The sequence below is a fragment of the Furipterus horrens genome, unplaced genomic scaffold (genome assembly GCF_987537825.1).
Source record: "Furipterus horrens unplaced genomic scaffold, mFurHor1.1.pri manual_scaffold_4, whole genome shotgun sequence".
NCBI lineage: Eukaryota > Metazoa > Chordata > Mammalia > Chiroptera > Furipteridae > Furipterus > Furipterus horrens.
Window position 1 is genome coordinate 140,181,940 of NW_028327174.1, and position 24,463 is coordinate 140,206,402.

Genomic DNA, 24,463 nt, shown 5'->3' on the forward strand with positions numbered 1-24,463 from the left:
CTTGAAACTGGAAATCAACCTCAAGGAAAAAACTCAAAAACATTCAAACTCATGGAGAAATAATAACATGCTATTAAATGATGAATGGGTTAACAATGACATCAAGGAAGAAATAAAAAAGTTTCTGGAAACAAATGATAATGAACACACAACAACCCAAAACCTATGGGATACAGCAAAACCAGTCCTGAGAGGAAAGTTCATAGCAATACAGGCCTACTTAAAAGTAGAACAGAAAAATCTCAAATAAAAAATCTAATCCTACAGCAACAAGAACTAGAGAAACAACAACAAACAAAGCCCAGAGCAAGTAGAAGGAAGAAAATCATCAAGATCAGAGCAGAATTAAATGACATAGATACTAAACAAACAACTTGAAAGATCAATAAAGCCAGGAGCCTGTTCTTTGAAAAGATAAACAAAATTGACAAGCCTTTAACCAAGCTCATCAAGAAAAAATGAGAGAAGACCCAAATAAAAGAAATCAGAAATGAAAGAGGAGAAATCACAACTGATACCACAGAAATACAAAGGATTGTAAGAAATTATTATGAACAACTGTATCAAAAGAAATTTGACAACCTAGATGAAATGGACAAATTTCTGGAAACATATAATCTGCCAAAACTGAATCAAGAAGAAGCAGAAAGCCTGAACAGGCCAATAACAACTAGTGAAATTGAAGCAGTAATCAAAAAACTTCCAGCACACAAAAGCCCTGGACTGGATGGCTTCACAGGTGAATTTTACAAAACATTTAGGGAAGAACTAACTCCTAAACTATTCCAAAAAATCCAAGAAGAGGGAAGACTCCCAAACTCTTTCTATGAAGCCAGTATTACCCTAATCCCAAAACCAGGTCAAGACACAACAAAGAAAGAAAACTACAGGCCAATATCGCTGATGAAGAGAGATGCTAAAACCCTCAACAAAATATTGGCAAACCAGATCTAGCAACACATTAAAAAGATCATACACCACGATCAAGTGGGATTCATCCCAGGGATGCAAGGACGGTTTAATATTCACTATCAATAAACATAATACACCACCTAAACAAAATGAAAGACAAAAACCACATGATCATATCAACAGATGCTGAAAAAGCATTTGATAAAGTACAACACCCATTTATGATGAAAACACTCAGCAAAATGGGATAGGGGGAGCATACCTCAACATAATTAAGGCCATATATGAGAAACCTGAAGCCAATATCATACTCAATGGGCAAAAACTGAAAGCAATCCTCCTGAGATCAGGAACAAGACAAGGATGTCCACTCTCTCCACTCCTATTCAACATAGTCTTGGGAGTTCTAGCCATAGCAATCAGATAAGAAAGAGAAATAAAAGGCAACCAAATTGGAAAAGAGGAAGTAAAACTGTCACTATTTGCAGATGACATGATAGTGTACATAGAAAACCCTATAGAGTCCTGTCTTCTCTGCACTGGGAGCAGCTCTCCTGCCACAGCCCCTCATCCCTTGAAAATGTATACCTGCGCCAAATTTGTGTCCACCCCCACCTTGGTCAGGAGCTCTTCTCAGCTGCTGAGCCGGTCACTATCTGCAGTGGTGGCAAAACAAACAGAGACACTGACAGATGAGAGCCTCAGCAGCTTGGCAGCCCTGCATCCTCTGACCTCATTTATTTCTAGCTGCAGCTTCCAAACCAGCGCCATTTCAAGGGACATTGACGCAGCAGCCAAGTTCATTGGGGCTGGGGCTGCCACAGTAGGAGTGGCAGGCTCTGGGGCTGGTATTGGGGCTGTGTTTGGGAGCCTCATCATTGGTTATGCCAGGAACCCTTCTCTGAAGCAACAGCTCTTCTCCTACGCCATTCTGGGCTTTGCCCTGTCAGAGGCCATGGGGCTCTTTTGCCTGATGGTGGCTTTTCTCATCCTCTTCGCCATGTGAAGGAGCCGTCACCACCTCCCATAGTTCTTTCTCCCATGTCTTGTCTGCCCTGTATGTTCCTTTTCCGATACCTCCCCAGGCAGCCTGGGGGAAGTGGTTGCTCAGGGTTTGACAGAGGAAAGACAAATAAATACTGTATTGATAATATGAAAAAAAAAAAAAAAAAAGAAAACCCTATAGACTCCATGAAAAAACTACTTGACCTAATAAGTGAATTTGGCAAAATAGCAGGGTACAAAGTCAGTATGAGTCCACATTTGCAAACAGGGGTTGAACTGAATGAGCTACCTAGAGGCTGAGACTCAAACCCAGATACTTTCTATCTGTATTTTCTGACAATAATATTTATAGGAAAGGGAAATTTTAGCTACATAAGCATCAAGGCCACTTAGATGCCACCTTCTCTATGAAGCCTCTCCTAATTTTCCCAGCAAGAACAAATTTCATTCTTCTCTAAAAGCCATGGTACTTGATCTACACCTCTCCTACAGCAATCACACTTTCCATGTCTTATCGCTCTGAAATTTCATATCCCCCTCCCTAAGATTTTTGAGTCACCTTAGCAACCCAGAGCATAGCACAGTGCCTTGGACTTGGCAAGGGCTCAGTATATCATTGAATGGTGTGAGTCATATCCAAATCTATGTGATCAAGAGAGGAAGCCATTTTAATTTTTTAAAAACCAATTTCCTGGTTAAGTGCTCTCAAATGACATTTTTATTTTCCCTCTGGAATAAATGCAAAATTTTGAAGCAAAGGACAGTGTAGTTCCTAAGCCTCCTATAGATTACTAGGATTCAGGGATATGAACAGCCTGGCCCTTAGACTCCCAAGTGACCTTGTCCTACTTACCTAGGTCAACTGTCTGGATACCAGACCAGCTTCTCCAGACCCTTTGATGAGAGTCTGCATTATCTTCTCTAATGGGAACAATTAGAAGGATAGGTTAAAAATAAAAAAAAAAAAAGATCAGAAGGTTAAGTGACAAGGAATTTCATCCATTCTGCTTCCAGGATATAAAGTAGGAGGAGGCCCAAAAGAATGTCTTGGAGGATTTCTACTCACATGGGCCAAAACTGTGCCTTTAGTGTGCAAACAGGTATTAGACTCAAGCAAAGAAAGCCCAGTAGAGTCAGATCTAATTTGCATGTAACACAATTGTTGAAGTCTCTTTGAGTTTTCAGGTCACAAAAACTGCTGCACAATTCTATTATGACCCAAAACCGAAGAAAAAAGGAAGAGATAATAAATATTAAATTTAAATTTCCCTCAAAAATACCATTCCACAGGCTGAATGTGCCTCACATTAAGAAAAGCAAAGGCTCACATTAAAACAATGTTATTTGTATGGAATCTGTTGTAGAAAGCTGATACAAAATCTTATTTAAACCTCAGAACCAGATGAATTTTGGAGCTCGAGATTTTTTGGATTTGGGAAACACTAGGCATATGCCTTGAACTCAGTAACACTTGGGCTCTGGGGCCGTACACTCCATGCAAACACATTCCACCACAAAGCGTTTCAGTAACTGCACTGAGGCGGTAAGCTGAGACTCTGAAGTGCCTCGTGTAGGTTCTTCTCAGGTTTTGCCACAAAATTAGGTTAGGTCAGGTTTAGCCTCAAGTCATCCATTTTCTGAGCATTTTGTAGCTACCTATTGCTCACTGCTAACAAGAAATTCAACCTCTTCATCTGCATTAATTAAAAACTTGGTGATAACATAAGACACTCAGAATTTTCAAGTAATATCTTTTCACTTGATGAAGAATCATAACATTCCTCAACTCACACTATCTCGGTAGTAATAATCATAACTGCCATCTGCTGAGGTTTTGTGAAAGACTCTTTACTAAGTGTCCCCAAAAGACTTGTTTTCCTATTTTGTCCCAAGGCATAATTAATAAATGTACAAGATTAAAATGCATGCTTTAATTTCCTCCTCGATTTAAGAACATGGAGTTTCTTCTTTGAGATTTTAAATTGTGTGGCAAAATATTTCTACCAGACAGAGGTAAGGTCTGAGGACTTTTAAAAGCTTTTTTGCAAATATAGAACTTGTGCCACTTTTAAATATGTCTTAGGCTTCTTCAGTGTCAATTTACTAAACTCCCAACCACATGAACAAGGACCCAGGTGCTTTCTTCATGTTCAGGCAGTTTTCCATGCTCCCCTTTTAAGCCTAATGAAACCAAGCCAGGTTCACTTTGATTATTATGCATCACAAAACAGACTCCGACAGGACAAAAGATTGTCCTGCAACACTGAAGCAAATCTGTTTGCTTGGTGTGAGTTAAATAGCCCTCACTCAGAAAAGAAGTTAAAATATTAATATTTCATGTTTTCTTATAAATGAGATACTTACGTTAGTCTTCCCTCCAAAGTTATGCCTCTTTCTGGTCAGCACTAAGAGACTTTTGGCCACTGGAAAAAAGGGGTTGGTGGGGGAGCTACTACTACTATTAATAGAAGGCTCTGAAAGTGAAAAGCATTTAAAGCTTCAAAATCACTCACTCTACATTTCACTGGTTACTTAATATGCAGCACTTATGCAACCTCAAATAAAATATTTTTTTCAACTGTGTTTCTGACAACTCCAAGTTCAAATAAGTAGGGAGAGGAAAATTTACCATCATTTGAAAAGATATAGAATCTTTTTCAATTCAATTCCTCTGTGTGTGTGTGTGTGTGTTAAGTATTTTATATATACACATACACACACCCTTGAGAGTAATGATAGCCTGTTTAATAAAATTTAAGGCATCTGTGAAATTACAAGAAATTACTTTTCTACCTAGTTTTAGACTGAATGATTTACTGCACTTCCCTTAATCCTTAAGTTGCATATTCATGCTGTATTTTCCTCTAACTGCTGTCACTTAAATTGTCATGTAGAATAGGGCAAATCAGGGTCAGTTTATATAAGCGGCATCAATCTGAAGAACTTCATTAGTCTTTATTTCAAGGCATTATGCAAAGAAAACTGACATTAAGAGAGCCTTAACTGACAGCAAATGAAATCAATCAGCAAATCACTAAGCCATAATAAACTCACTCAGTTTGCAGATAACCCTTCCTTTCCCAGGTCCTCACCTATGCAGTCCATCAAACACTGGTTTTGTCCATGTAGCTAAAATGAATAGCCATTCTGCTCTAGCACTTGAAAGTTCAAGTGCTCACAGGCTTCACTCTCTCAATAATAAGCAGTAAAAGGTATTATCTAGTAAGGTTATACTTATGCTTAACTAGGTCTCAAAAAAGAAAAAAAAGATAAGAGAAAGGGTCAAATTGGGGATTCAGTTTTTGCCTCTTAACATTAATGACCAAGAAATTATGTTCATATCATTCAGCAGCTTATATACTTTAAGATAGCTGGAACTAAAAGTTATAACAAAAAAAAGCAGCTCAGCACTTTCGTGTTTTGTGATTTGTCTGTTTATTTTTTACTAAGTGTGTCTCGAACATCCCACATACAGGCAAGTATCACCCTCTCAGAGCTGGAATGTGAAGTCCAAAAAAGGAAAATATAAGAACAGTAGTAATGCTTCAATTACTGTGTGTAATAATTATTCAACAGAAATATATGGCAGGCATTCACCCAAGTGTTTGCAGGGGTTTTATCCTGACCTGTAAGGAAACACTGAAGTTGTGGAACACTTTATTCTTTTGATTGTGCATGTTGCTACTAAACGGAAATGTATTCAAACAGGTCAACAGTGAAGAACCTCTGAGGGTCGAGACACTAACATATCCCTCAATATATTTAGGTCACTTTCCTTGTCCCTAGGCTTGTTTGCACTTCAGTCCAACATAGCTTATATGAACTTAGCGCTTTATAATGCAAAAAGCGCACTCCCATGCATGTTATCTAACCTCCCCACAGGCCTGTGAGGGAAAGAATGGAAGACAGGCCTCCCGTCTCCACTTCCAGATGGGAAGTGGGGGCGCAGCGCCAGAGGACCTGCCCAGGTGGTACACTTGCAGAGCCAGGACCTCGATCCAGGCACTCTGCCTCTCCACGGGGCTTTCTCCAATCCTGCGCTGCTTGCCTCTTCCCCCAGCAAACAGAATTATTTTATAGCTTCCAAATACTATGCTCTTAAGAAAGTAATTCTCATTCTTATCAACATAATGTTTCCAGAAAAACTCAATGACATACAGAACGTTGCACAGATTCTTGGTTGCCAACTTGCCTATAATCTGATTTACTTGCTTGCCTGGTAGAAAGGCAAAATTCTCAACCTGAAATGGGAAAACTAAGCAAGCTTACACCTGACCAAGGAACATTTATATGCCAAATGTTTAAAGGAAAAAAACAATTAAAAAACTATTATTGCTGTTTAATTTCCAAAGCTCTTTCATGCATGCTATGTGATCATCACAATCACCCCTAGATGCGACAGAGAAGGTACCATCTCCACGCCAGAGAGGAGAAGCTGATGTGGGAGAATGAAGGGCTGAGAGCTCATGGGAAACAATGATTCTAGCATAGAGCTCTGGTAGCCCTCCTGGCTCCACCAGGATGACCTTTATTTCATCCTTCACAAGGAGAGACAACGCTGTGTTCCATTAGGAAAAGACAACAATTGGACAAAGTAATGAGAATTCCCACTACCTGTGTAATTTGTGTCTACAGGGTGACCAGTCCTATCACTTTCTGATAAAGTCGCATAACCTCTTCAGCCTTCTGTGACACTGACTCTGCTATGATTTTATTTTCTTCTTAATTGTCTTCCTTGTAATAAAGAAAAGAAGCAATGATAAAAAGGTTGGGGGGTACTTTATGACTCATGCCTCGTTTTGAAAGAATTCCTGTCAGATTTTACTCAGTGTCAGCTCAGATCAATGATCCCAGACCAGTCAGATCAGTCCTCAGCTGAGTTGAGGAGCAAGGAGTGATGAGGCTCCTCAGTATGAGATTCGTGAGGCAGAAGCTTTACGGATGCATCTCCTTGCCCTCATATGTCACATCCTGTCATTTTAAAAAGGTAAAGAGAGATGGAAGCCCCAAGAGAAAAACTCAAAAACCTGTTGCTTCAGACTGCCACTGTTCTGAATGAAACCCATGATGCAAGATGTAAAATGTCTCATCGGCTAAATATATATATTTTTTAACTTTTTAGAACTCCTAGCTTTAACAGATATTTCTTAGAAGTCTTAGTTATCAAGTAAGGGCCTGAGACTGTTTTCACAATATATGTGAAAAAATACCTTTTTTAAACAATAAATCTTTTAAAATAAAATATGAAGACTAAGAATGGTATACCACATATCACCTGGTAAAATACCTAAAACAAAAAAACACATAATTTTACATTTTTACTCTCCAGACCATCCTAAAATTCTGATTGATGCCTCCTGCCCCCATCCTGCACCACTATCACCTCCACCAAAAAAAAAGTGCAAATCAAATAGGCAGAGGAAGAGAAGAAAGAAGGGAAGGCGGAAGGAGGGTGAGAAGACATATGTTGATACCAAAGCTGCTCTAATGGCTGACATGCTAAGCCAATTCTCCACAAAGTTGTCCTGCTCATGAAAAACTAAAGTATTGGGAGAGATACAGATGGAGAACAAGGCAGAACTCACAATGGCTATAACCAATGTTTAAATGCTATTGTTTAATTACTTAATAATTATCATCCCAATCTGCAATATGTCCTCAAAACTAGGCCTTCTCTACATATTAACATCTTAATTTGCATGACAGTCCGTTTCCTTTTAGCATTGCGTACAGCTCTGTTACCGGGAAATTTTGAAGAAACAATACATGCTTATGCATTATCAAATCTTCAAAGAAGAATTCTAAAATTTTAACTAGCAAATAAAAATGTCTTTCAGACAATATTACATATCAGCAAATGTCATTTACTCTTCCACGTGTCAACAACAAAAAAAATACGCTAATTCTTACCTTCATCCTCACAGTGGGCCTCAATACCAGGACATTTAGATTCCTCATTGGTGCACTTTATATCCTGTGGACCTGCAGACTACAGCTGCCAAGCAGCTGGACGAGACAGAGGTTGGGGTTTTCCCATCAAAATAACTTATTCCAATAAACCAGATGACTTTTCCAGCTAATTGTGTTCCCCTAACAAACAGCTCTTCTCTGGGAAGTACTTTCCAACTTTTGAAGAAAGGAGCACTTCAACTTTCTGTTTGATTCTACAACCCGATTCCAATAATTTTACTTTCAAATTAAAAGATATTTTGATTTTAGAATTTAAAGAGAATTTGCAAACTTCTCATAGAAAACTATTTTAGATAATCCCCAAATCTTTCTGATACCTTATCACTAAAATGATCCCACTTATCAAAAAGGTCAGATATTCAATAATTTCAAGCATTCAAAGCACAGTCATGGAGTCAGAAATAAATTTAAAAGAATATCTGTGAGGCAAACAGCTATCACAAAATGTGCTCTCTTTACTTCACCATGGAGATTCTTAAACTGAACCCTGTTAACTCTATAAATTAAGGACCCAATGAAAATGGACATCTGAAAATCAAAGAAAACGTAAATTATAAAAGGAAGATAAAATTTTCTTGTAGTTTCAGAAAATAAAGAACCATACTTTTCAAAGAAAACTAAGGAACGAAAAAAGTCACTTAGGAGCAGACTAACACAGTCATTTTTAGGGGCAATCAGGGAGTACGTTATCAAAAACCTTAGTATGTGCTCACTCTTAGCACAGCAAATCCACTAATTTATTCTAAATGAAAACATAAGAGACCGTGTAAAATTTTTGCAAAAGGATATTCATTGCCACCTTATTCATAATAACCAGAAAAATTAATAACTGAAATATCTATCAATAGAAGACTGATTAAATATACTGGACTGGATGTATATAGTGGGATATAATTCAATCCTCAACAGTGAGATAATTCTACATTTACTGAAAAAAAAGACACCTATGACATGTTATTATGTCTTAAAAATGCTTACAAAGCAGCCCTGATAAGCATGGCTCAGTTGATTGGGTGTCATTCTACAAAGCAAAAGGTCGAAGGCCTGGGTTGCGGGGCTAGTCCCCGGTTGGGCGTGTCCAAGAGGCAACTGACCAATGTTTCCCTCCCTCTCTTTCTCCCTCCTTTCCCCTCTCTCTAAAAATAAATACATAAAATCTTTTTTAAAATGTTTACAAAACAGTGTGGCCCAATCACTGTTTAAATATATACAGACATATTATATATTCATGATATGTACACAAGTGTTTGTATTTACGACTAAAAAATAACTAGAATAACTACAAGAATATATACCAAATGTTAACACTGGTTATCTCTGAATGGCAGAGTTTCAAAAATCTTAACTTTATTCTATGCTTTTAAGACTCTAATTTCTAATTGTCATGATCATATACAGCCTTTATAATTTTTTAAAAGCTAATTTTCAATATTAGCAAAATTTTATCAAGTTGTAAAAGCAAATACCATTATAAACCTTAGTACTTTACACTATTGCTATAATATTATAGTCTAAGTCTATAATGAACCAACATAATAAAAATTTTAATTTAAGTATATTATATTCTTTTGATTTAAAAAACAGCAGTTGACATATTTAGCAAATGGCTGATTTTCACATTTTAAAAATAATCAGATATCTGAAAATTCACTTACATGGTTGGGATAACATGAAGATGCAAATATCTAAATAATAGAATCATTCAAGTAAAATTGCTTAACATTTCTTTAATTTTTAAATATGCCAAAAAATGAAGAAACTGCTGTACAGCCATTAGAAGGCTACTGCATTAAGTAGTGGAGAACACGTTTAAAAATTTACCAAGAGTAAGTCTGATACTGTTATTTCCTGACAGTTTAGTAACAGATAATTATTTCTTTCTTCTATATGTAAAAAATAAGAACAAAATTCCCTCCAAGGTGCTCTTTATGATTTAACTTTATAAATACAACAAAATAGCTGGAAGAAATTTCTATGCCTGGAAAATAGGTATCAATATAAAGAACTCTGGTATCCCACCAGTTGTGGGTATAACGCATAACAAAATAACCACACCAAATAAGGACTATATAATGACATGGTGGCTTAGGGGTGATTAAAGGATTACTGTATTTATTATGGTAAAGACTGTTGTTTAAAATCTTTATAAATAAGTGGTTTCACAATGAAGCCTACTAATGAAGTGTTTATAAACATATATTTATAAAATGTACTATTTCTAGAGGTATAGTTATTATGCACTAAGCCTTTAATGCCTTTTATGAGATGGTTTGGGGGACTTTTTCTTTTTAAATGAAATAAATCTAGAAATAAAAAAAAGGATACCACATCTCTCAAGGGCACACACAACTTAGGCAATGCAGCTTCCTGAGTCAACCTGTTTGGTGTCTGGAACCAAGTACTCCTTCACCCACTCTCCCTGGGGCCTTCTCTGTGCCAGGCACAGTGCTGAGTTCTGGGGACACGGCAGTGAGCAGCACCCTGGCCTCCTTGTGGGCGGCTAACAAATGAATACTGAGTGTTTACAATGGATCTGTCACTATTCTAAGCACTTTAGATGTAGTAACCCACCACGCAGTTTAAGTAACTTGCCCAGTTAACCTCTTTTGGATTCCTGTTCTCTCCACTATTTCCTCACAAGTGAAATTGTACCATACAGACAGACCCTACCTTTATTCTTTCTCTCCCAGCCATTTCTCTTCCCCCCGACCCTCTCTCTCTAAATGATGACTGTATAGCTGGCTAATGGTTCACACACAATCACCACCTGCATAATAATCAAAGGACGTGCACTCATTGAATACTCCACTTCACCAGCACTGAGTACAAAGCTAAACACTAAATATGCAGCTACACTTAGCACAAGTATGCATATTCATATACTGTAAAAAAGTGAAAAGCAGACTTCAGTAATATTCGCCTGTGAAAAGGAAACAAAAGTTTTGATCTGTGCATTTGTCTACAGTACAGCACCAATCATGACCTACATAGTACATAGATGCAGAATGAATATTTTTGTAAATGTAAGAAAAACTCTACTAACAGATTTAAAAGGTTTTACTCTTACGATTTAACATAAGTGTCCAGATTTTTAGTGTCAGATTTTATCAGTTAAGGTTTGCAGTTAAGTATACCTACCTCTACTTAAATCCAGGCTCTGGGCCCTGCCATTTACTTGCTGATTTAGGAGAGTTACCTAAACTCTCTTATAGTTGTTGTTTTTCAATTGTAAGATGGATATAATGCCATCTACTTGACACATTCATTGTGAAAATTAAATGGAATCATGTATTTAAAGAACTAAGCATGATACTTGGTGCATAAAATGGTACTACTATTATTATATAATTAAGGTCATCAGTTAACACAGTGCCTTTCTTCTCAAAGTACTCAATGCATATTACCGGCTGTGTGTGAGGGTGGGTGTGGGCGTGGGCGTGGGTGTCCCTGTGTGTATATGTGAAACACCTTTATGGCCGAAATCATGTGCTCTTCTCTGCATGAAATACTAAACCAAAATAAATATTACTGAACTACAATGTATGTGACAGCATGTCAATGCAAAACTTACCCAAGTGTTTAGGTATATAGTCAAGTGAGTAACTATTTTTATTAGAACTTGGAAAAAATAGTAGTTTAAAATATATACATTTCCTTCTTCTTATTCACAAATGTTAAAACCTTAGAGAGCTCATGGTTTGCCCCCCACCCCCAAAATGGCATCCCCTAGTGTTTACTTTTTCTTTGTGGAGCATTAATTTGAGTATTAATAACAAATTAAATTAGGGTAGGGAATATGTAGAAAAAATTAATATAGCCTTACTTAGACTGACATTCATTTTGTACAAAATTAAAATTTCGCAGTCATAAACTAAAGAATGAAAAAGTTTATTTTAAACCTCAAAATGTGAAACACAGACTGAGTTTTAAGAGATATTTGTCTTTTAAGGTAAAAATCTAGAGTGCTTCTGAACAAGGATAAACACTTTTGAAATATCAAGCTCCATATAGTTTAGATAAAGTTCAGAGATTTTTCTAGTAAAGGGATTGGGCATTTTAAGGAGAATTAAGTAAATACTCAATGTTGTTTTGTCTCATTAAAAAAACCTTTAACCCTATGAAAAAAATGACACAATAGTAAAGAATAGAAAGATATATGCAGCATCTGAAAATGACTGTTTTTGAAAATAATTTTCTTTATTAAGTTATTCTTAAAATTATTTGAGGTTTTGTGAGTTGCTTTGAGTTTCGTAAATGAAACAACCTAGATTGCACATATTACAATATTCATTAAAACTAAACATTAAAGGGCAAAATACATTGCCAAGTACAGTTCTAGATTTGTTGAAATTAAATAAATTACCATGTAAGAATGTTGGATATACTTTGGGGTTAACACTGAAAATTTTCAAATATCTTTCCTAATAATTTAATCTAAAGTGATTTATTCTAAAATAGTAAGACCTATAAATTGAGGCTAGCTCTAAAAGATAACAGCCTAGCATCTTATTGTCCTCTGCTAATAAAAAAGTATTGTTTTAAAACTGTACTTAGCTATAAAATACATATTTTCCTTGGTAAAAAAAAATACTTTTCAGGATTATTTAATAGGAAAAATCGAGGCTTTAAAAAATAAAACAATTGTTTGTGAAACATAGTTTTACACGACAGCAGAAAAATTATTTGCATCTCCATTGTGTTATTCACAATACTTTGAGGCTTTCCTTCTCTCCAGTTAGTTCAATTTATTTTTCTACACGTCTCAGTAGCAAACAATGTTATTCAGACTCTAACCTGGCACGCTACAACCTCTGGCCCGCCCTTGAGCCCCTCCATTGCAAAGGTCTCCAGGTGCAGTTTGGGTAGCTGCAGGGTGAAGTCATTCCTACTTGCCGCAGTCCGTGACAGCGAGATCTGATCTCTGACCTAAAGGGAAAAAAACAGCATCAATGGTAATTCCCCTTCAGACACATTAACTGGGATGAACTGGGTCCCCTTGAGCCCACTGAGTGGACTTGCATTGATCGCTGGACCTGAAATCCATGAATAAATTTAGGACTAATTGATTTTTCGTTGCAAATAAATCTCTAATTCAGAGTGCTGGGGGAGAATGTTAAGAAGAAAAAGCATCTTCCCGCTTGAAATGAGGGAGGGAAGAAGAGTCACTGGAGCTCTTCTGATCAAGAGATTTTGAATTATTTTTCACTGTTCCACCCAAAAGAGAAAAAGGAAAGAAGAAAAACATCCACGATACCAAAAACAAACAGTAATCTCCTAATTATTATCACTTTCTTAATAAATGCTGAATTTAACTGGCATTAGCTGATATATATTGAACAAGATAATTATTAGGTACTAGTCTTTGGGAAAAAACTTCAATAATATGTACCCTGGAATAAAAACAAATATACTCAACAAGGATATTTAAAAATATACCAATAAGAGGTTTATTTGCCCTTTTAAACTTGAGTCTTATCGATTAAATACATATAAACCAACTCGGTCATGCAACTTCTAAATAAAGTAATGGATAAAATCAGAAGAATTTGTACTGTATTTTAAGTATTCGGAAAGGTAACAACACAAACATTTCACAGGTACGGTAGAAACACCAATTCTCCAGCCAGTATAGGAATCACATGCAGTTGATATTACACTGCCACCTTCTGGACAAATGAGAAAATACTCCCTACATAATACAAATATTAGAAGTGTTCAGAGACACATTATTTTGATTTTTAATTTCCAAACTTAGTAAAAGTCTTAAAAATTCCACAATTTAGTTTTATTTTAAGATCAGGAGGCTCTCGTTTTTAATCACATAGCTTAACGGCAGCAACGTTCATATGTGGGCATATTTTCTGAATTTCCTTATGCCTGAACTGGTTTAAAAAACCTCTATCTTTGCTACCATATACTTGATGCATATTACACAACTAGCTCAGAGTCAGGATAAATGGTTTTTATAGCCTTATAGCAAAGGTAAAAAAGGGGAGAACTATAAAAATAACATTAATTGCTCAAATAAATGTGTTTCATCTCTACACCTGAGCAACTTCAAATGTAATTTGGCAATAATACAAGGTGGGGCAAAAGCAGGTTTACAGTTGTGAGTACATAGAATATAGAGTTTATTCTTGTATTATTATTTATTAATTATTGTATTTATTTTCTGTACAAACAACAATAAACCTAGTTCTGTCCCCCTCCCCTTATATGACAGACAACCTGTCCTTCATTTTTCTATTCTACACGGCAGCTTGTAAAACTGTTTGAATCATTCCTTATTTTATAAATAAACTATCATACTATAAAGGGTTTCCTTAAACCAGCAAATACACACAAATATATGATGACATCTTTAATTGTTCATGCTAATCTATGGACACAAAAATCCTTATACTCCCAAGTTGATTTGAATAATTTCTGTCAATAAGTGAACGTCAAAACATACACTATAATGCAATTTTTATAATAGTGTGAGTACTATATGCACAGTGGAGTCCCAATTCAGATTATATGTCTGTAACAAAAATTCTCCGGTCAGAATAAGAATGCTATTACACTTACTTAACATAACAGAATAAATCATACTTTACAAATATATTTGCTTTAGTTTTATATTTTATATGTATGGATACCGTCTCGTGGTTCTTCTTTTTTTTTGGTCACCAATGTGCACTCAGATAAAAGAAAACATTAATGTGGATTAAGGTACTGAGAATTTATCAACATCAAACCACTGGTGTTTTGCCTTCTACCCTTCTGAACCATAGTCAATAGATCTAAATATTTTACTGCACCCTGGCCAATTCATTGTTTGATGTTTAAAAACTCACCCAGAATCAAAGAAAATTTATTAAATTTGAGCCCCCAAATGAGATACTATTAGCTTTGAAAGTCAAGTTTAACTGTGATATTGATGATTCTCTTTTTTCTGTGACAAAATTCACTAGGGAAATCCTGGATGTCAAAGTACAAAAGCAGATTGCTAATATGGGCAAAGGGGTGGGGGACGGTAAGGAACATAGGTATAGGCCACAGCTCAGCTCTAGCACCAGAAGTCCTGAAACCCAGTTAACACCAGGCACCCACTCCTCCTGTGAAGCTAGATAGACATACAGGAATAGCAGGCCACATTTTGCATTCTCTAAATAAAACATTCTAAACAAAATTAACGTGGGGCATTTGGCATTGAAAACTGTGATTTATTGTCGAATTTACACGCTCCCTAAACATTATTTAATTTGGCAAATGAAACAATTCTTTTTTAAGCAAAAACTCAAGATGCAGATGTTTTGCCAAATCTAATGATGAACATGATAATTATTTTATTTGAATAATATGCATGTGCTAATACTTTCATTTAATTATAAATTATCTGTTAAATGCTGACAGTACCATCCAGAGAGAGTGACCCATGATATATAATAGATGAAATATCACAAATATTTCTACTGTAACTTAAGAATTTTTCCACTTTTAAATTAGAGCAAGACTTTGGAAGCAAGTATCTAAACTGTTCTGCAAATATTTCTAGGGAAAGGTTGTTTTTTAAGTCTTGAAAAAAAAATTGGCTAGGAACCCTTTTATTGCAATGAGTGAAGGAAGTGAAGCACTGTGCTGAGAGAATGGAAAACGATGACACTAGGACAGGGAAATATAACTGCAGCAGAGGAGCAAGGAGCAAAGGCAACAAGAAAGAGGAAACATGAAGAGTGGGATGGAGAGACTGCTCAGAAAGAATGCAGAGGGCAAGTTTGAATTTCAGGATCAACAGGGAAGAAATTCAACACAGAACATTAGAAAAAGAACTCTCCCCTTAATGCATTAAATTTGTCCATGGGGGAAAAAAAAAAAAAAAAACAGAACGGCAGTCTGAGAACAAAGTAACTAAAATCGAAAAAGAGATAAGTGGGATTTCTTTAGGAAATATTACCCGTTGGATACAAAATAATTCCTTTCAAATAATAAAATTATTTTTCCCTAAAAAGAAAAGTAGGTTCACCTTTTAAAATATGGATTTTAATGTGAATTAAGATTAAAACAACTACTGTCACCTGTCCACTATTACATTATAATTTCAAATTTAAAATTGATTTTAAATTTTAATTTCAAAAGTCATTGATTCTGTTTATAGCACATCATTATTCATCCTATAATTAAGATTCTACACCCTTTTCACTCTGATTTTGTAGTTGTGAGCAAGAAAATATATATACGAGGTCTGTCCAGAAGGTATCCAGCCATGTAATATGAAAAATAGAGACATTTGTTGAAGAAGATGCAAGAAACATTGTACATAGGACAATGACACCTCAGTCCCCTTCAAAGCAGGCACCTTGGGACCTCTCACAGTTCTCCCAGTCGCCCTCAGCTGTCCCCCCAACAACAGTCTGAAAACTCTTCCCTTTCAAAGGTGGTTTTAGTTTTGGGAAAAGCCAGCTGTCGCGGGGCTGAATGACCTGGGTGATTTTGATGTTTTGCAAAAAAACTCTGCACAAGACATGATGCTTGAGTAGGCACATCATTGTGATGGACTGCCAATCACCAACTGCCCATAGCCACAGCCTTCTCAATCATGTGAATAAGTTTCCACAGAGGAATGTTCAAGCATGATGCAAAATGTGATGCAGATTCATTGCTCTACTCACTCAGTAATTTTGAATGTGACGGCCACACAGTACACATGCTCACTCAACGGCATCTACTGCCCCCATTGACTAGTACAGTGAAGTCATCATTGTTCATGCATGCACACTCCAGTCCACTCTCCTTGGCTGCCAGGTTACATCAATGTCACACAAACCTTTCTCATTATATTAACAATGGCTGGACTTTTTCCAGACAGACCTCATAGTCAATGCTTTTTTACTTCAAAATAGCTGACTTCATTTCTAACATATAATAATTTATTTCACAGCATTTCATAATATAAGTCTCAACTGTCAAATTGCACATATTTTTATAACATTCTATAAAGGTTTACAGTTTTACATTTTGACAAGGAATAAAGAAATTGCATTCCCCCATTTAAAAAATTAGTTTTAGAAAAAGTAGTTTACTTTTCCTCTTACCACATACGTCCAGAAAGCAGATATTTCTAACAGATATACTCTAAGAGATATACAGAGAAAAATTAGTGAAACTTTCTAAGAAGTCAAAAATTGATACCAAATATTTATTTTATTATAACAATCTAGTTTCAGAATTGAGTGATTCATAAGCTTCATGCAGTACTATTTCTATTCCTCTGATTAGCCTTCACTCATAAGACACCAATCTGTACTCAAACCATAACACCAAAAAAGCTCTTTCTGCTAGATATATCAACTATGAAATTAAATTAGTCATTTTAAAAAGCTACTCAACTCTCAAAACTTGAAGCTGCATATTTTATCATGCACAACTATAAATCCTTCTGGACCCAGTGTTCTAATTTTTTTTAAAAACTCATGAATCGTAGTACCAGCTATGTTTTTACCAACAGATACCAAGGAAGATGTATTAAGTTGTAGTAGATCAAAATTAGATACACTTAAGAACACTCCTGAATCTTGAATGCCTGAAAAAAGTAACTGGGATTAGGGCTTTACATAACACACTTAATCTGTCTAAAATTCTGTTTTCTCCAATCTTTTATTGCAACCAATGCTTCAAAATGAATGTTCTTATGAGAGATATTCACATCAAATATAGACCTCCACGATACTTCTTGCAACCTCCATTCTTATCACTCCGAGTTCATGTTTCACTTTGCTTACATCCCTGCCTTCCTTGGTCCCATCCAATCTTTGTACTTTCTTCCACATTCACTGATACCTGTTGCTTTCCCTTTCCTCTTTATTCTAATTTTTTATCCTACATACTAGTGCAGCTTATGCCCTATTTTTCAACCTATTCACTAGAGAGCAGTGTATAGTTGGCACATTGCAACCTGGGAACCAAATCCAGCCCATTACCTGTTACTGTAAATAGTTTTATTGGAACACAGCCATGCCCAGTCATTTGGTATTGTCTTTAGCTGCTTTCCTGCTACAACGACAGAGTTGGGTAGTTGTGGCAGAGGCCATATGGTCTACAAAGCCTAAAATATTTACTGTCTAGCCCTTTACAGAAAACATTGCCCAACCCTGCCTTAGAGGTATACAAGGAAAGATAATATTTTTCACCATCTATAAAGCTTCTTAAAATTACCACATCTTACCAGAGAACATGAGAATTAATTTCAAGTGAGTCAACCTTATATCACCAACACAGAGTGCCATCTCAGGCATTTTCTGGCTCCTTTTTTCTAGTGTTTCAAAAAATCAGTGTCATATATCCTGATATACTTTAAAGTTTACATAGTCTAGCATACAATCTGACTGAGTCTAACTGTGCCAGTACAACTACAATCACCCATTCTAATATCCAATTAACAGAAAATGTTGTTAAACAAGTAGAATAGGCATACTGCAGAGCCTTTGTAAACAGAAAGAAAAGAAAATCAGCCATAGTTAAATACACTCTGTAATAACAATAATAGCAAGAAAAATGTTATGTATACAATAAAATTATATGATCAAATAAGAACATCATTGCAAACTCACAAATTCTACAAGGCAGTAGAAAGAAAGAAGCACAAAAAAAGATAGATAGTTCCAGGACTCTGGTATGTACCAAGTGATAGAAGAAGGTGTAAAACCATGGCAGGACAATGGAAATGACATTAAAAATTGGATAGTTATATCTAAATGAACATTTCCCTGCCTCTTTTATCTTTTCCTTAACTACTGAATTAATAAGATGGATACAGTACTATTTCTATTAGCAATAGTACCATCAGTGGTTCCAAAACACTTACTACTTTTCCAAGTACTCGCCACACCAGCTCACTTGATGCTGCCGTCCCTAATATGAGGCTACTGAGTCCAGTGCTCGTAACACAAATAATAATGCCTCTTAATGTGTATAATGAACAGTTAATAGTTGTGGAAATTGTTTTAGATTTTGGTGTTTCTTTCATTTCCTTGCCCAAAAAACACTATTTTTTTCCCTTTTCTTTATTCCTTATCTGACAGTCTTAGCAAAAGTGTGTAAGTTTCAGAAAAGTAGTTCTGTGAATAGCAACAGAGACTCTTATTTAAACATCTTTATTTTCCTTAGTAGTTTCATTGGACCTGTGGGCATGTTCATTCATTTATGTTTCCTCTCCCCCTGCTCTACTCCCCACCAACACACATACAATTATGACACAGACAGGTTACCTGTGCAGCAATCATCCTTACACATGCTCTCAACCTCGCAGGGAAGATCCCCTAACTTTGATGTCCCCAGATATATGCAACAGTTCCTGCTGCGCTGCAGAGCCCGGCACTCTGTCAGCAGAAGCAGGCACTCCATGGGTGCTGCAGCAAACACAGACACTCAGCTCAAAAAGATGGAAGTGAGGAACTCGCCTTCTTAAACTGGGAGGTTATTTAACTTCACCTACAACTCTGGACCAGAGCCAGAACTCTCCAATGGCTGCCAGTTGCTGTCACCACGAAAGAGGGTAAAATCCAGCACCACAACCACCCCACACATCATAGTTATGTCCGAATTAAGGAACTAAAAAACTGATCTCTTGAATCAAATTATGAAGCTGGCTACATCCCAATAAAGGATCTGAAAAACTGAACCCTCGAATCAAATTATCAAACTGGGAAACAGGGTGATTAAATCATGGACATCTTATAAAGGCACCAGTCTGCATGATGAATCTGTAACGCAAGTTATAGAACACAGAATGTACCCCACAAGTAGATTACTGTGACCTTGAGCTATTTAAAATACACAAAACTCATACTTGAAAATAGAGAAATGTACTTATGAATTGAATTCTTACAGTCCTCCACAAAGAGATATTTTCTTTTCTAGGGTAAATTATTCCAAAGGAGAAAGACAGATGAACAATAAAATTAGTTATTTAGATGTATTTAAGCTAAAAACTATTAGGCACACATACATGACATTCTGTAGTGTCTTCTCTTTAGTTTGTCAAGGTTTTTAAATCCCTCTTGAGCTAGAGTACCATTTTTAGCTTGGCTAGGTCAGAATGACACTGAACGATATGAATGATGACACACAAGACAGCTATATGGACAGAGTTGTCATCAGCAGGCCAGCTGTGCTAACACCTGCATGTCCTGCACAGCTGATCATCAGAACCAGGATCCAGAAACTAAGACTGAAAAGGAGTTCAAAGATCATCAGTAACATTTAGAGAGTAATTACTGACTCACTAAAAATTGGGTTTTAGAGGCAGGAGACCATGTTCCAACTTTTAAAGCACTGTTGGTTTCATAAATTAAAAATTACTTTATGGTCTTTTATTCCTTATAAATGCAGTAAAAACAAAAAATCAAAGATAATTATGTATTATCAAATATTCTGGTTAGCCACTCTTAAATAAGATTATAAAATCACATTTGAAGATTCGGCTGTGCGGTGACTTCACCTGTCAGATCCTGTTTGACTCCATTCCACGATCCACTCTAAGAACAGAAATAATTATCTTTCTAATTCTTATAGGCATCAGCTATTATGTGTAAATTCATTGTTAGCATATCTCTCTTTCCTAGACATTCCAAAAATTAAATTTAGGCTATCTCCTCTCACTCTGAATTAGGTAAAGTTCATACATAGGTTATTTTTAGCAATCAAATCTAGAAACCAAGTTATAAAATATCGGCAAGACTTCCATTGGAATCTAGAGATGGCTTTAGTTATGTTTAGAGACTGGGTGCTGGTATAAGTCTGACTCATTCAATAAGCATTCATTGAGGGTCTACTGGGTACCAGGCACTGTGATAGATATTGAGAATATAAAAATTGAGGAACCAAAATTCTATCCCTCAAGGACTTCAAACTCCAGTGGCATAATTAATCTCTCAAAACCCATTTCCTTGCTTCACGTTTATTTACAATGTCTTGCTTCTCCAGACAACTGCTATATTACCTCTTTCTTTGCAAGAAGGTATTATGTTAATCAATCTCAAACCTTTATCTTTAGCCCTGACTTTTTCCCTGAGGTTCAGACTCACATATCCTGCTGTTCACTCCACATTACCTTAAGTAGTTCCAAAACAAAACTCATCATTGTCTCCCTTCTCCCTACTGAAAAGCAAACTAACTTGCTCCTCTTGTACTCCAAACATCAGAGTTGTACTGCCCATCCTGGGAATCATCCTTCCCTGCCCTTCTCAGCCCATATGCCATTGTATTAAATAGGGTTTATATCTTTTCCTCAACACCACCTGCCACCATTATCCTGGTCGAAAACTCATCTAGCCTACGGATTCATGGTTCTTAAAATCCCCTTCATTACACTAATCCAGACCCAAATTCAATAAGGAAATCTGACCACATCATTCTTTACCTTAAACCCTAGTTTACTTCCCACTGCCCCACGATAAAGATTCAAGGCTCTTGGAATGGCAACAATAAAAAAAATTCCTTCCATTACTTGGCTTCCATCTGCCTCATTCAGCCTTCTCTCTCACACTCTCCTTACATTTAATGCTAAATTGAAGATATCTGGCTAAACATGCTTCCATGTACTTCCACAAGCTACTCTCTGCTAGAATGCCTTTTTCATCTTTCTTCCCACTTCACAACTCAATCCAGGCATTAATTTTCTCCTAAGAAACCTCCGCAGCCCACTCCTGAATTCTCTAAGGATGTCTCATAGACTAACAACTCCATCTAAATAGATATGGAGCTGCATATTATGGACGCATACTTGCTGTATTATACTGGAATTACCTATGTCTCCACTTTAAGTGAATTTCCTAGGAGATGTATACATACAGTATGTTATATATTCCCAGAGCAGGGTATAGTTCCTGGCACATACTAGACACTCAAAAGGCATTTATAGGCTGAAGTACTTATAGTAAATATTGTGTTTTGTGATAAATTACAAGTTTTAAGTAATTTTACTGTAGAAGCAAATCCCAAACAACTTCAGTAAAAACTCCTATGACTCCCTGGTTATTATTCCAGTGTCATTTCAGCCTGATAAATTTAGAGGATTTATAGATGCAAGGTCTTCTAGACAGTCTTTTGAGGATTCTGAATTGGGACTTCCTATTTTACCTTTTAAACAATTTACTGAAAAGGCATTTAACACCTCTCAGTAGAAGTTCAGTGGTAACTTTAAAGTTCATAGTATACTATGATCACACATAGAAAACACTTAATAACTCCAAAGTTGTTGGACTCAAGAAATATCAAAGCTTCAACAATCTAACCATTCTGCTAATTCAACAAAAACAAAAAATTACAACCAAAAATGTTCAGATTCTTCTCTATATTCAAATTTTACCCAAGTCTATTTACTTTCACTCTCAGCTACATAGTAAACAAGGCATCTCTCTGCTAAGAACTTGTTTAGTACCCAATAAATACTTAATGTAATTTTCTCATACCAAGAGCTAAATAATCCAGACATTAACCTATCCATCCAGTTATTCATTACCCTATCTAGAAAATTATTTCAATGATTATACTTTCACTTTTTTCCACACAATGGAAAAAGCATGTTTGAAGAAGCTGTTAATTTTTTTAAATTTATATTCCTGATAAATCTATATTTTCAGTAATATTAGAAGCATACAGGTAAAGTTATTAGAAACATAAAAGGATATAATATTAATGAGTAATGTTAACAAAAATGTGGAATAAAGTATCCCAAAAGCAGCAAGTAAATTGGCCAAATGAGTTAGAACCAACTTTTCAGAACTCTGGAAATTATGTAATTAAAATCTTACAGCAAACATTCAAAGCTTAATCAAGAAAATAACAAACATCTGAATCTTGACATATAAGGAAAATTCTGTCAAAGCACTAGCTGACCACTAACAAATTAACAAAAGAGGTTTCAGTGGCCACAAATGACAAAGAATTACAGACTTTACAAAATTACTTCAGAAAATTCACTAAACCAACAATGGCTGCTAGAGTAGGCAGCAACAACAAACACTAGAGCTGATGGAGAATCTGATTTCCAGAGTAGCCACACTGAAACATTCAAAATATCCATTTTTCAAAAAAAAATTATGAAGTATGCAAAGAAATAAAGTATGGCCTATACACAAGAAAAATGGAAATTAATTAAGAACTGTTCCCAAGGAAGCCTAAACATGGAACCTACCACTAAATGACTTTAAATGAACTATTTAAATATTTTTAAAAGTTAAAGAAAACCACATGCAAAGAACCAAAGGAAACCATGACAATGACGTTTCCCAAAGGAGAAAATATAAGTAAAGAGATATAAAATATAAAAATAAAACAAACAGAAATTTTGGAGTTGATACATTCAAGCACTGAAAGCAGAAAAACTGTCAATCAAGAATTCTGTATCCAACAAAAATATGCTTCGAAAATGAAGGAGAAATTATGCCACTCCAAGAGATGAGGGTGCTCATTACTACCAGATCTGCCTTCTTAGAAAAAATGCTAAAGGTAATCATTTAGCCTGAAATTAAGGACACTAGACAGTAACTCAAAACCACAGAAGAAACAAAGAATACTAAAATAAAAAAACAAAGTTAACTACATAGGTAAATATAAAAGTCAGTATTAATGTATTTTTGGTATGTACCGGTAAGTCCTCTTTTTCCCCTACATGATTTAAAAAACTATTACATAAAACATTAATTATAAACTATGTTGATGGGCATTCAGTGTATAAAGATGTAATTTGTGATGATAACAACATAAATGGGGAATAGAACTATATAGGAGCAAAGTTTTTGTATACTAAGTTGGAATTATTTCAAAATAATTGTTGTGAATTCAGATGTTAATTGCAATTGCAAGGCAACCACTAAGAAAATAAAAATATATAGTAAAACGAAGGAAAATGACATCAAATGTTATACTAGAAAAGTATTATCTAACACACAAAAAAGGGAGGGGACTAATACAGAAATGGTGAAACAATATAGATAACAATATATATAGAAAAAAGGCCAAAAGTCTTTCCTTACCACTACTTATATTAAATGCAAATAGATTAAACTCTCCAATTAAAAGCTGGAGCTTGGCAGAATAAAATAAAAAATATGACTCAACTACAAGCTCTCGTCAAGAGACTTATCTGAGACACAGATAGGTTGCAAGTAAAAGGACAGAAAAAGATATTCCATGCAAAGAATAACCAAAAAAAAAAGCTGGAGTGGCTATACTAATATCATACAAAATAGACTTTAAGACAAAAGTGTTTTAAAGAAAATATATAATTATAAAAGGGTCATTCCACCAAGAAAATACAGTAATTTCTAAATATACATGCACCTAACAAAAGAATCCCAAGTACATAAAACAAAAACTGACAAAACTGAAGGAAGAAATAGCTGAACAAGAATAGTCAGAGACGTTAAAATATCACTTCATTAATGGATAAAACAACTACATAAAAGTTATATAAGAAACTTGAAGACTTAAACAATACTGTAATCAACCAGATATAACAGACATCTATAGAGTAGTCCACCCAAAAACAGCAAAATACACATTTGTTTTAAATGCTCTGTAATATTCACCA

At 35.6% G+C, this 24,463-nt stretch overlaps 1 protein-coding gene and 1 pseudogene across 1 annotated transcript in view; one reads left to right on the top strand and one right to left on the bottom strand.

The window, feature by feature from the left end:
* CCDC171 (coiled-coil domain containing 171) overlaps positions 1 to 24,463 on the bottom strand; it is a 298,734-nt gene that overhangs the window by 58,709 nt on the left and 215,562 nt on the right. The window contains exon 24 of the mRNA XM_090274081.1: positions 12,682 to 12,813. Within this exon, the coding sequence (XP_090130207.1) occupies positions 12,682 to 12,813 (132 nt within the window). The remainder of the gene's footprint in view (positions 1 to 12,681; positions 12,814 to 24,463) is intronic.
* Positions 1,478 to 1,987, top strand: LOC150012946 (ATP synthase F(0) complex subunit C2, mitochondrial pseudogene; annotated as a pseudogene).